Source organism: Sus scrofa, chromosome 1, assembly GCF_000003025.6.
Source record: "Sus scrofa isolate TJ Tabasco breed Duroc chromosome 1, Sscrofa11.1, whole genome shotgun sequence".
NCBI classification, from domain to species: domain Eukaryota; kingdom Metazoa; phylum Chordata; class Mammalia; order Artiodactyla; family Suidae; genus Sus; species Sus scrofa.
The window spans coordinates 187,335,098-187,349,374 of record NC_010443.5 but is presented as its reverse complement, the minus strand read 5'-3'; the positions used below and the strand labels follow the sequence as shown (position 1 = coordinate 187,349,374).

Below are 14,277 nucleotides of genomic sequence, written 5' to 3'. Positions count from 1 at the left end.
CTGTTGCTGCAGGTCTACACCGCAGCCAAGCCAGATCTGAGACCTATACCTCAGCTCACGGCAATGCTGGATCCTTAACCCGCTGAGCAAGGCCAGGGATCAAACCTGCACCCCTCAAGGATGCTAGTCAGGTTTGTTAACCACTGAGCCAAGACAGGAACTCCAAATTTGCTTAAACTTAACAGTTCTAAACCATATTTGGAAATGCTTTGTAGAAAACAAACTGCAAAGATCCTCACAGTCTAGTCTCAATTTTCTGGGTCATTTCGAAACTTATCTCCAAGTTTTCTTCTAGTCAAGACATCCACCTGTTTTTACAGCAATGAAAATGCAAGAATGCAAAGGAAGAGAAGAAAAACGATAATTTCCTCAAATCTTCCTCTAGCTCCCTGGTCCAAGAGCCTGTCTTCCTTCATCAGCAATAAAAAATGTGCCAACTTTTTTCTTGAATTTGACTCTGAACTCTTATCAGGCTTTGCATACAATGCCAAATAGAGTTCAGCCTAAAATTCTTAATAGCCTTACTTATATTATCAGATACTGACATTAAGTGTCAATATCTCTAATAACATTTAAGCATAAAATAGTTTCATTAACAAATCCTGTAAGAAGACTTAAAATGTATTTTTGCACAAAATTTTTTTAAATACTATTTCATAAACCATTAGAAATCCATACTCAGAAGATGGTACCAAAAAATGAACATTTATTTATGCAGTAACTACTGAGGGCTCTGTGCTAGCACAGGCAAAGACCAGTTAGTCTCTACCCCATGAAACGTCCATAATTAAAAACTGAAGATACTGGCAGAAAGTGAAAAAAAAAAAATGTGTCTAATGTGGATTTTTCTAAATTCTAGAAACATTTCCCTAACTATACAAATTTTCAATATAATGAAAAAATTGAGCTCAAACATCAACACTGTACAGTAGGCCTTAAAAAAATGTTTTTAAGAGCTCCAGATAAGTTATGGAGAAAATTTTTAAAAGTCCTTTAATTCATCCCAAAACTGTTTTAGACTCAAAAATACAATGAGAGTAAGTATAACTGATTGCAAAATTTCTTCAATAAAAGACTCATAAAATTTGTCAACAAGAGACCAAGTGCACTGGTTATTTAAAGCACAAGGAAATAAGAGCTCAGACTATAAGGTCACAATCCTAGGAGCCAAGGAAAACAATGATATAAATCAAGAACTGGAAAAAAGGAAAAAGGGCTAGCAAAGATGATGATGAATTTCTTTTGTTTTTGGCCACACCTTCGGCCTGTGGAAGTCCCCACACCAGGGATGGAAGTCACAGCCAGAGCAGCGACCCAAGCCGCTGCAGTGACAATGCCAGATCCTTAACCAGGTGAACCACAAAGAAACTCCAGTGGATTTGGTTTTATATACTTCACTTGAGACATGATGGAATGTCCACGTGGATAATCCCGGAATCAACTGGAATATAAGACTGAAGCTCGGAGTTCCCGCCGTGGCGCAGTGGTTAACGAATCCGACTAGGAACCATGAGGTTGCAGGTTCAGTCCCTGCCCTTGCTCAGTGGGTTAACGATCCGGCGTTGCCCTGAGCTGTGGTATAGGTTGCAGACGCGGCTCGGATCCCACGTTGCTGTGGCTCTGGCGTAGGCCGGTGCTACAGCTCCGATTGGACCCCTAGCCTGGGAACCTCCATATGCCGCGGGAGCGGCCCAAAGAAATAGCAAAAAGACCAAAAAAAAAAAAAAAAAAAAAAAGACTGAAGCTCATGGAAAGATCTAACCTAAAGAGAGTTCTGGAAATGCCTAATAAATTGACATAGTTTTAGGGTTATTTTGTACCAAGAACTATAACAAAGCCTAATCAGCAAAAATATAGGAGACACTTAACACCTGGTTAAAATATTCCAATTTCAAGTAAAACAGTGTTTCTTACCTACTATTTTCCACAGCCTTCATAGCATATTCAACTTGAAAAACTCTTCCATCAGGAGAGAATGTAGAGGCTGACAGGTCATACTAGGAGCAAAAGAAAATAATAAGTTTATAATGATGTATCTTTGGCAGTAGTAACTTTACAACTGTTTTTCCTAGATGGCTTTCACATTAGAAGTGTGTTAAATCTTGGAGTTACCGTCGTGGCGCAGAGGAAGCGAAATCTGACTAGGAACCATAAAGTTGTGGGTTCAATCCCTGGCCTCACTCAGTGGGTTAAGGATCCAGCATTGCCACGAGCTGTGGTGTAGGTTGCAGATGCGGCTTGGATCTGGCATGGTTGTGACACAGGCCAGCAGCTATAGCTCTGATTAGACCCCTAGCCTGGGAACCTCCATATGCAAAGGGTGTGGCCCTAAAAACAATACAAAAAGACAAAAAAAAAAAAAGTGTGTTAAATCTCAACAAAGATTGTGCTTTGAAGAGGAAGAGAAGCAAGTCAGAGCAGCAATATTAGCTAAGGGAAAGTGACTTGATTTCTGCTACTGAAAAGCAAAGGATACAAGTCAGAACTTTTCCCACTGAACACAGCTCATTTTTTTTTAAAATTACTATGGCAGAAACAGCACTGGAGTTCCCGGGCCAGGGATCAGATTCCAACCACAGCTGTAGCCTAAACTGCAGCTGTGGCAATGATGGATTCTTAACCCACTGTGCCAGGCTGGGGATTGAACCTTCGTCCCAGCACTCTCAAGATGCTCCTGATGCTGCTGTGCCACAGTGGTAACTCTGAGAGTCACAACATTTGAATTCATAGTTGTTGCACTAACAAACTGAGAACCTTAGACACATCATTGAACATTTAAATATATTTAATAAGCACCTATTATATATTAGTCACTACAAGGAAATAGAAAAAATACTCATCCTGGAGGTCCTTCATTTTCAAATCAGACCACAAACAAATCTAGGTGCTGGAGATACAGCAGTAAACCAGAAAAGGTACTATGATGAAAAGAAGACAGGGTGAAGCAAAAGTCTCAGGGACTACCATAGACTACAGAGCTCAGGGAAGGCACTTCTGGGGCAGTTACATTTAGCTATTTAGGATGAGCCAGATCCGAATAATAGCTAGCCATTTAGCATATGGAAGAGGAGCTGCCCTGGCATTTGGCATAAAAGATCTTAGGGTTGGAGTTCCTATTGTGGCACAGCAGAAACAAGTCTGACGAGGAACCATGAGATTGTGGGTTCGATCCCTGGACTCGCTCACTGGGTTAAAGATCTGGCATTGCTGTGAGCTGTGGTATAGGTCACAGACTTGGCTCAGATCTGGTATCACTGTGGCTCAGGTGTAGGCCAGCAGCTACAGCTCCGATTAGACCCCTAGCCTGGGAACCTCCATATGTTGCAGGTGTGGCCCTAAAGACAAAAAAAAAAAAAAAAAAAAAAAAAGACCTTAGGGTAGAAATAAACTGAATACAATCAAGAAAAAGAAATGAATGAGGCCCCTGTTCTTGAGCACCATTAATGGTAAACAGAAGAATAAACTAACTGTATCAGAGGCAGCTAAGGGCCAAACTAGGTTAAATCTTCTAGGCTGTAGTAGGAAGTTTTACATTTTATTCTAAATGCAATAGAAAGTCAATGGAGTTTAAGCAGAGGGGGCTATATCTAATTTTTTTAAAAACATCATTCATCTGGAAAATGAATTGTAGAGGGAACAAGAGAGGAGGTAGAGATCAGATATCCCAAAGGTAGTGCCTTAGACTACAGAAAAAGAGAGGTGTAGTTTAAAAAAAAAAAAAAAAAAAATCTTACTAAAGGTTGGCTCCAGGAGTAAAGTAAAAAAGAATTTAAAAAGTGCATTACTGATTTTTTTTTCTATTTGAGTAACTAGAATTGGACCACTGAAATAAAAATTGTAGGATGTGCCAAATGGCAAGAGAAGAAGAAAACCCAGAGATCTACTTTGGATATGTAGCATAAAATGCCTATTAAACAATGAAGTGGAGATAAATGTCAAGAAGACAGGTCTTCATATCCGGAATTCTTAGTAAGAACTGAAGATAGGAGCTGTCTTCAACAGTGGTGCTTCATGAGTCTCTGTTAAATGAAGATCCTTAACTCTACCACTGTAAAACCAAAATATCTCACATGGTTATATGAAGGGTTTGTAGAACTAAACACTCAATCTAGGATATTAACGTAGTTGGAAAGTCAATTAACTACAGGGAGTTCCCATCACAGCTCAATGGTTAAAGAACCTGACTGGTATCCATGAGGACGCAGGTTCAATCCCTGACCCCGTTCAGTGGGTTAAGGATCCAGTGTTGCCATGAGCTGTGGTGTCACGGATCAGATCTTGCGTTGCTGTGGCCCTGGCCTAGGCTGGCAGCTACAGCTCTGATTGGACCCCTAGCCTGGGAACCTCCATATGCGTCGGGTGAGGCCCTAAAAAAGACAGAAAGACAAAAACAAAAACAAAAAAAAAAAAGAAAGAAAGAAAGAAAGAAATGATCTGGAGTTCCCATCGTGGCGCAATGGTTAAGGAATCCGACTAAGGACCATGAGGTTGCGGGTTTGATCCCTGGCCTTGCTTAGCGGGTTAAGGATCCAGCGTTGCCATGAGCCGTGTAGGTTGCAGACACGGCTCTGATCTCACGTTGCCGTGGCTCTGGCACAGGCGGGTGGCTACAGCTCTCATTCGACCCCTAGCCTGGGAACCTCCATATGCCGCAGGAGCGGCCAAAGAAATGGCAAAAAGACAAAAACAAAACAAAACAAAAAGTCAATTAACTACAACATGCATTACTGAACATCTACTAATCTAAAAACGATATGACAATCTCAGCATCTGATAACCGAATGGATTAAACCATTTCAAACTTAAGTTGCCCACTGTCAAACTCGGAAAACTAGTATTTGGGCCTAAAGGTGAATATCAAACTCTTTCAAACAGTGGGAATTGATGAACTGAGAAACCCAACATTCAATGCTTCTATTGCAAACAACTAATAAATATTTCTAAACAAAAACTGTATTTTCTAAATAAAGAAATACATAAAGGAGTAAGCAGAAGACTGCATATATGCAGTACTTTTATCAAAGGTTTTAAAGTAATAAAGCCGAACAAGTTAACAAATCCACCTCCAAAATCCTCAACAGTCTGTCTATTGAGTCAGAAGCGGTTAAGTCAGCAGCTAATCATTTAAACACTAACGGCACTGATACCTCAAAGTGCTGGTAAGTAATTTGTACACCAAAAGCTAGGACTACAAAGAAAAAAATGGAAAGGATTCTTCAGATTGCGCTTCCTTACTAATTCTGACAAGTTTCCAAGGACTCACACAGAGCGGTGCAACAGCACACTCGAAAGGAAGTCGTAGAGAATCTCCGTGAGTCAGCAGCATCCTAGGAACTGCAACGGCGGTCCCTGGAAAGCTGTAGCTCAGACCCTGGAATCCCAAGCCACCTTGCCCTACTGGTTCTCAAGAGGCTAAGAGTCGCCCAAATCCTTCACAATTTCAGGCCCCACGAGGTTCCACTTTCGGTTTCCCTAAGCGGCTAAGGAAAGTGACTCAGCAAAAGGGGGCTCCAAATCTCACTGCTGCGCCGCCAAGCCCGCTACACCTGAGCTGTGAAGCGTCAGGTCCGAGTCACCGCAGACACGAACTCAGCAATCAGCGAAGGAAAGACCTCAGGGCCCCGCACAACTGGAAGCGGCCCACTTGCCCCAAGGCAGTACCAGCGCACCCTAAGTTGGCGCAGCCCAGGCAGTGTGTCCACGTTCCCTTCTACGCTGATCCTTAGGCTAGACTATCACGCCGAGAAACAACGAACTTACCCCGGTGCCGATTGAGCTCATCGTGCTAAAACCACCAGGCCGCCTAAGGCTTCAGGCCCAAAGCGAACCCCTCACACCTCAGTACGCAGACTAGTAACAGGCTCTCTCATTGGCTGTTCTTCCAACCAATAGTTTTCCTCTCTGTGGCTTGTTCCTGGATCCTTACCCACAGAACAGAGAATTGTGGGGAAAGGGGGTGGGGAATGCGCGTAGCGGGCAACGCGCCTGTGCAGAAGCAGCGGAGGTCGGGTTAAGCAGGACTGATTCCTTCCTCTTCGGTTTCTCTCCGGAGGGTTGTCGGGGGACTTTGAGTCTTCCAATTGCTTGAAAAGCTGCTCCAGTCTGTTTCCTAGGAGTTATCTCTTCTCCTTCGCTTTTTCTTCCCTATTCTTTCTTAAAGCAAAGTGGAGAGATGTTCTTATACTCTTCCAAAGGCCAAAGGAAATGGTAGAGGAGGCGTCTCCACGCTTGACGTCCTGATTGTAACCCAGTTATCTTGATGGCGTCCCCTTTATCCACCCCTCCTCACAAGCAGGAAGGAAGATGGACTCTAAGGGTATCAGCTTTGAGCTCAGATCGGAGTTTTACAGAAGAATTAGTACTTTTTCATATAACTACTTAATAGAATTAAGAATAAGACTGAAGATTATTTTAACTCAGTATTCAGTTAAACACTGCTGATAAGACTTAAGAATTTGTACATAAACTATAATAAAAAATTCTTTAAACGGTAAAGAAGACATGACCTCCCCTCTTAATGAGTTTACATTTAGTGGGAGGAAATAGACAACAAAGAGTAAATAGGCAAAATAGTTGCACCACGTGGTAAAAAAGAGACAATGGAAGTTTGAACTTTAGACCTATTTATTAGGGAATTACTTTGTAAAAGGGGGATATTTAAACTGAAACTTGGGATTGTTATGGGAGTATAATTCCAGTTCCAAGGCTGTCGGAACTGTCGGGTCAGTATGGCCTGTCATAGTGATTAAGTGGTGAGAGTGACAGGAAGTGAAATCAGAGAGGTGGACACGGGGTCAGATCTTGTAGTGGTTTGGATTTTAATCTCCGATTTTAAATGGAAAACCATCAGCATTTTTAACTGCTAAATACTTCTGTGTGTATTTCCCCAAAAAAGAACATTATTTTACATGCCCACAGTACAACTATGAAAATCAGAAAATGTATAATGCTTTTTTCTAATCTACAGGCTTTATTTAGATTTTGGCAAATCTCTCAATAATGCTCTTCATAGCAAAAGAAAATACAAGATAACACACTGCATGCAGTTGTCATGTCTCTAGTCTCCTTTAATCTGGAAAATAATTTAATGTTTCTTTATGTTTCATGGCATTAACACTTTTGAAAAATACAAGCCATTTCCTTTGCAGGGTATTCCAAAGTTCAGGTTTGTATGACTTTTTTTGCATGATTAGATTCAGGTGATGCATTTTTGTCAGGAATACCACAGAAGTAACCTTGTATTTCTATTAGGAGGCACATGCTGTCATTTGTGTCCTTATTGATGATGTTAACTTTGATCACTTAAGATTTCTCCACTATAGTTTCTATCTTGCTCTTTGTAGTTAATGAATACCTTGTGAAGAAATACCTTGAGGCTATGTAAATATCCTGCTACTCCTCAATCTTACACCCGCTAGTTATAGTATCCTGTGATTCTTATTTGAATCAATTATTATGATAATGGTTGCCAAATGGTGATTTTCTAATTCCATCATTCCTTCCACAGTTACTGGCTTTCTTCTGTAAGGTTATCAGTAGGTTTTTAAGCAGACTGATAGATCTAATTTAGTTATTAAATGATCTCTCTTGCCTCTGTGTGAGGAGTGATGAATACAAGGAAGGATAGAAGCACAGAGAATAGTTGGAAAGCTATTGCAGTCCTGTGGTCAAGCCATAATGGAGAGTGTGTAGAGTGGTGGCAGTGGAGGTGGAAATATGTGGATGGATTTTAGATATGTAGGGCTTGCTGAAAAATTGGATTAGAAAGTAAAGGAGAAAGAGGAAATTCAATTGCTTCTTCCTGCTAATTAAGCACCATAATTAAAGTTAGTTCTTATTCTTAAACAAATAGATAGAAGAAAGGATTTGGATATTCTTGGAAGACTAGCGTTTAATTTGCCTAATCCTCACTGAAATATTCTGGTTGCAATTTTTCATGCGAGATCCTGAGTTAGACCATTGTGGGCCAAGAAAGTGCGGAGGGAAGTTAAAAAGAGTTCACCCTGAAAGTAGATTATAAGCAGTCCAAACTTGTTTAGGGAGCCAGTTAAACTTTTAACAGGATTTGAGTGCCTAATGGTCTTTGTCTATTCACTAATAATTAAGAATTTGAAGCTCTTTCTGAACTTGTTAGTTTAACTGCTTACTTGGGGGCTGGATTGTTGATTTATCTTGTAACTCAGAAGAATGCATTGAATTGTGTGGCCTGAGGATCTTGACTAGTGCCTGATTCATTAGCGGATTTAAAAAGTATGAGTATGAATGCATTTATTTTAATTACTTTACTTTTGGAAATAGTGCATATAAAATTGCTGTGTAATTTACACATATCATTCTTAAAAGGTGATAAAACTTTTGAGATTATCATAGTCTGTTTTATACTTCCACTTATTAGAATACATAACAGTGCTTTTACACATGGTAGGTGCTTAATAAATGTGTTGAAAATGCAGATAAATACAAATTCACTTACCAGTTACATTCTGCCAAGTTATAAAATAGTCAGAATAAACCAGAGTTTGCAATTGCAAGAAAAAATTGTTAGTCAATAATTACATTAATATTTCAAGCCTGAAAATTTTAAACATTCTGCTTAAATCTTAAGTGCACTTTAAAGAATCTGAATGTATATTATGCCATACCTTATTTTTGTGTTTTAATTAAGTAATGCAGGGAATGTAATGCCCAATGTGTTTAACTTCTAAATACTGTTTTAAGGGTTTTAGGGTTAGTATCCTAAGAATTCTTTATTCCAAGTTTACAGTTAGGGTTTAGCTTGCTGTTCTAAGCAGTAGGATACACACCACCCCCCATCACAGAAATGTGCAGAGTTCTTTAGCTAGAGAACTTCATTAGTATCTCAGGGTATATACATTTCCATAGGAGATTATTTTATTCTCTCAGTCTGTCAAAATTTGGTCAGAGTCAGTTCTCTTTTTCTCCTAGAATTACCATTCTTTACAGAAGACTCAGTGACACTGTAATCCTTTCCTTGTTTTTTGAGATGGATGGCAGGAGCAACCTCTGAGAGACCTCTCACTTGTCAGGCAGCCACTTGAAAGAGGTGGTATTTTAATTGAGCCAATATCGTTTTCCTCAATTTAACTTTCCTTGACTAGGTCATATTAAAGGAAAACAGCTAAGCTCTACTGTTCTTCCGTGGGTGTGTAACTAACTTTTTCGAGGTTGGAATTTGTTTCTTTAATGCTGCGCCCCAAATTCTAGGACTCCATTACGCCATTTGATAGAAGGGGAATAGTCGCGACATGTTTTTGTAATGAAGATAACGAGTTGGGCAGTAAATATTTTAAAACACTAGAGATTCGGTGATTCTGTAATGACAGACTTACCCTAAGTTTTCAACTCTCTTGGGATACACAGGCAATAAAAAGGATTAAATTTAAGTACAACTAGAGAACTGTTTTAAAGAACTGAAAAAAGATCTAATTTGGAAGTTACTATCTAATAACATGACACAAATTTTTTATATAAATAAAAAGTTATAGGGAAAGAAAAAGCAAATGTAGTTGAACACTCATCAAAGAAGAAAAAATTAGGCCTGTCACCCAAGCGCCCGGCTAGCTCAGTCGGTAGAGCATGGGACTCTTAATCCCAGGGTCGTGGGTTCGAGCCCCACGTTGGGCGCAAGTTCACTTTTGTTAAAGAACCTAAATTTCCGTAAACATTTTGAGGTCTCGCCATAGTGTTATAACTGGAAAAGGCTTTTTAAAAACCGGATTACCTTAGATACTTTAAATATTGGCCAAACCTCTGGAAAAAAGACCAGTTAGCAAACGAAACCGGTCTCAAACTGCGCTTGCGCACTTAGAAGCTCACGGTCCCCTTTTCCGGGATCCCTCCCCTACCTCCTCCTTAAAGCACAGAGGAAAATGAAAGGCCACTGCTTAAGGTTGAAATTGATTTTCTGCGTTACTGTGCATACGTGCCTAATTGCTGATCGAGGGCAGTTTTTTATTTTATCAGAACAAAATTACGAGCCTCAATTTTGGCAGCTTTTCTAAAACTTTAAGCGATCCGATGTAAAAGCAGAGTCGGCAGACTTGGAAGAAAATGTGTCTTTTTTGTTTATTTTACTGTTTCTTCTCCATATAGGGCTTTCCTTCTCCGGGGGTGGGATATGTTCTCCGGAGAAACAGAAAGTGAGAAATGTTTTATTCTGTGGTCACATCTCTACAGCCAGGGCACAATCCTGTTTTCTTCCATTGTTCGTGGTACTATATTTAGAATTTATCCAACTGCATAGGTTTTAGGAAGTTAATATTCCTGTAGAGGTGAGGCTTTTTGAAACAGAAGGACGAAAGAAGTGAGATGTGAAATTTCGAACGGGCAGTTAGATATTGTGGGGCAGGACTTCCGTCTTTTCCCTCTTCACTGAGAACTTTTAAGTAATCAGGAAGAGATTGTCCACACCACAGCCAGCACATTCCAAGATCCTACCACCCGGACCCTGTAGGTGAACAGTGCTTGTTCCTACCTTAAGCACTAGTTCCTGTACTCAGCGTGTTACCCACCAGCTTTCTTCCTACTAAACGACCAGTTTTCCTCTCTTGGTTTTTTCCTTCAATATACAAACATGTTGCTATTCCTCCATCTTAAAACAATGAAAATTTGTTTCCTTGCAGGCTACCATTCTATTTCTCTGTTCCTCTTTGGAGCCAATTGCCCCCACAGTTGCTTAAGCTCACCATTCCTCTCCCATCTGTTAAACCTGGCAATGCCCTTCTGCCAAAGACCAAAAAACAAAACAAACAAAAAACAACAAAAACCCACCTATAGTTTAACAAGTTTGGCTTATTACCTCTTGCGATGAGGGAGATCTGTGGGGTATTCCAGTAAGAGGTTAGAAAGAAATTGTAGGGTCTGGACTCTAGTTGGGTAATTTGGGGTAAGGGCTGAGGAATTGAGAGTTCCTTCTGGATTGGCTGTTCTCAGAAAGCAAAGGCAATTCTATGCTGCAGCACAATCTTATTTATAGGGAAAGCAGACTCAAGGAAGGATAAAGCTGAACCCAATAAAGGCACTTATTTAGCAAGAGAGGATGATGTTTGGTGTTTTGAGTTGACAGTGACCAACATGTCAACAGTGAATGTTCTGTGAGATGCCAACTGCAGGTCCAGGCTTCCCCACTTCTGAACAACCCACTGTAAATCAGGGATTCCCATGATCCTCTCCTCAGGTTTGATCATGTCCTAGAATGGCTCACAGAATTCCAGAAAATGTGTACCTATTCCTGGTTTATTCTAAAGGAGTAGCTAAATGTGAGAGATGCTGAGGAGTAGGTATGGGGAAGGAGCGTGGAAATCCCATGTCCTTTCCTGGCATGTCACTCTCCCAGCACCTGAATACAGTCACCATCCTGGAAGCTCTGAGGACCCTGTAGTGCAGTGACTTTTCTGGAAGCTTTCTCACATTGGCATGATAAGTTATCAATTCAATTTCCAATCCTTCTCCTCTCCCTGGAGGATGGGAGTGGGGTGGGGCTGAAAGTTCTGTTTCTAATCATTAGACTTTCTGGTGACAAGCCCTCATCTTGAAGCCACCTGGGAGCCCCCCAAGGGTCAACTTATTAGAACAAAAGACACTTCTACTACCAGGAAATTCCAAGGGATTTAGAAACTAAAGTTCCCCCCATCACTCAAGAATTTACAAGTGTTAACTGTCAAGAATTAGGGGCGGAGGAGTTCTCGTGGGGTGCAGAGGAAAAGAATCTAACTAGTATCCATGAGGAGGCAGCTTCTATCACTGTCCTCGCTCATCAGGTTAAGGATCTGGAATTGCTGTGAGCTGTAGTGTAGTTTGCAGAAGTGGCTCCAAACCAGTGTTGCTATGGTGTAGGCTGGCAGTACCCTATTGTAATTGGCAACTACTCCACTATCCACTCCACCCTACACTACTTTTTCTTTCTTTTTTAGGGCCACACTAGAGGCATATGGAGGCTCCCAGGCTAAGGGGGCAAGTCGGAGCTGTAGCCGCTAGCCTATGCCACAGCCACAGGAATGAAGGATCCAAACCTCATCTGCAACCTACCCCCACAGCTGACCGTGACACCAGATCCTTAACCTGCTGATTGAGGCCAGGGATGGAACCTGCATCCTCATGGATGCTAGTCAGATTTGTTTCCACTGAGCCACGAAGGAACTCCCACTTTTTCTATAGAGGGCATCCTCTTCTAACTTGCATTATTCTCTCTCTCTTCACTTTCTCTTGCACTCTTGGAATGTAGGTCCACAGAGGCAGGATTTTTGTCTCTGCTCACTGATATATCTCAAGCACATCTGGCAGATGCTCTGTAAGTATGTGTTGAACAAGTGAATTAAGAAGAAGGGTATATTAGTTTCCTAGGGTTGCCATTAACAAAGGATCCCAAACTGAGTGGCTTAAAAGAACAGGAATACACTGTCTCACCATTCTGGAGGCTGGAAGCTTGAAATCAAGGTTTGGACAGAGTTATGCTCTAAGACTCTTTTGAAGAAACTGTTCTCTTTTAGACTTCTAGTGTCATCAGCAATCCTTGGTGTTCCTTGGTTTGCCTAACTCCAATTTCTTCCAATCTCTAGACACCTATCCCTGTCTCTTTTACAGGTTTCCTTCTTATGTTTCTGTTTCACATGGCATTTCCCTTTTTTTTTTTGGCCACATCTATGGCACGTGGAAATCCCCAGACCAGGGATCTAACCTGTGCCATGGTTGCAGCCTACGCCACAGCTGCTATGCCAATGTCAGATCCTTAACTCGCCGTACCATGACAGAACATCATTTTTCTTTTCATATAAGGACACTAGTCATAGTGGATTAGGGGCTGTAATAATAACCCCATCTTCATTTGATGACATCTGCAAAGACTTTATTTCCAAATAAGGTCACATTCACAGGACTTCAACACATTTCTCTGGAGCACACAATTCAACCCCTAACAGAGGGCTCTATTCCTTACTTCAGCCAGTGGCTGTCTGCCACTTTATAGTTACCTATAAAGCTGTATTTCAATCAAAGATCTTATTGCTTTGCATTTTTCACTAATGAAAGTCTTCTCACAAATAATCCAAATTCTACAAAAAATAACTTTAAGTTTTTTTACTACAAGGGATAATGTTATTAAATACTAACTCCATAAAATTGACAATTAGTAGACAACTATTCCTGGCCATCCCACTGGGAGCTTTCAAAGTTAACAAATGGGGCTTCGTTCTTATGGAGCTTATATTCCAGAAAGAAAGACAGAACCTGTATAGAAACAAACACAAGGTGAAATTGTAAGTGCCTCAGTTATAGACAATGGGCTCATGGGAAAGAGTGCTGCTTTGGGAGAAAGTGTGCTGTGGGAAAGTGGTAAGTCCCAGAGGACAGAGAAGTCTCACTTTAGGAATGAATATATTGGGAAACTGGACAGCAAAACTGAATGTTCATAGTTTTATCCCCTGGTTTAATATGGCTTTCAAGTTCCTTGTGATCTAATCCTAAATTAGCAATGCTTCATCCCAATGCCAAATGCTTTTTTTATGTAAAGAATTCAGTTCACATAGCCTGAGACAACCACCAACTATTGAAATTCTGTTCATTCTTCAGGAATAAGGTCAAAAGCCTCCTCCATGAAGCTTTCCTTGCTCCCTCATCAGAACTAACTATATCAGTAACAAGCAGTTGATGCCCTTTACACATCACATTCTGTTTTGTTGTGTACAAATCATCATCAGTTGTGTACAAATCCACTTCTATTAACCTGTAACCTCTCTAAGGGCAAAAGTTCATGTTTTACTGTTGAAACATTTATAATACCTAAAACTATGCCAGGTACACAGCAGAGTGTCAATAAATAGTAAATGAACCTGGGGCTACAGTAGTAGTACATGGTGACAAAGTAGAGCTAGAAGTACTTTAGAAAGTAATCACACATGGAGTTCCTATCGCTGCTCAGTGGTAATGAACCGACTAGTATCCATGAGGACAAGGGTTCAATCCCTGGCCTGGCTCAGTGGGTTAAGGATCTAGTGTTGCCGTGAGCTGAGGTGTAGGTCACAGACCTGGCTTGTACCTTGTGTTGCTGTGCCTATGGCATAGGCTGGCAGCTGCAGCTCCTAGCCTGGGAATTTCCATATGCTGTGGGTACGGCCCTAAAAAGAAAAAAAAAAAGTAATCACACAAAGGTACACACACCAGTATAAAAATGAATCCCTTCCTATTCTTAATGGACTTGGGATATACAGTCTAGAAATGTATGAATTCCCACTTAGTGCTCAGGACTAGGACCATGCCTAT

At 40.8% G+C, this 14,277-nt stretch overlaps 1 protein-coding gene and 1 non-coding gene across 2 annotated transcripts in view; one reads left to right on the top strand and one right to left on the bottom strand.

Moving 5' to 3' along the window:
* The window catches only part of PSMA3 (proteasome subunit alpha 3), a 28,919-nt gene extending 21,775 nt beyond the window's left edge, over positions 1–7,144 (bottom strand). Inside the window, exons 1-2 of the mRNA XM_001927990.5 lie at positions 5,761–7,144; positions 1,915–1,997 (exon numbers count right to left, since the gene is read on the bottom strand). Of these exons, the coding sequence (XP_001928025.1) occupies positions 1,915–1,997; positions 5,761–5,781 (104 nt within the window). The 5' untranslated portion in view covers positions 5,782–7,144. The remainder of the gene's footprint in view (positions 1–1,914; positions 1,998–5,760) is intronic.
* Positions 9,573–9,645, top strand: TRNAK-CUU. The gene has a single exon. It is a non-coding gene; the product is annotated as a tRNA-Lys (tRNA).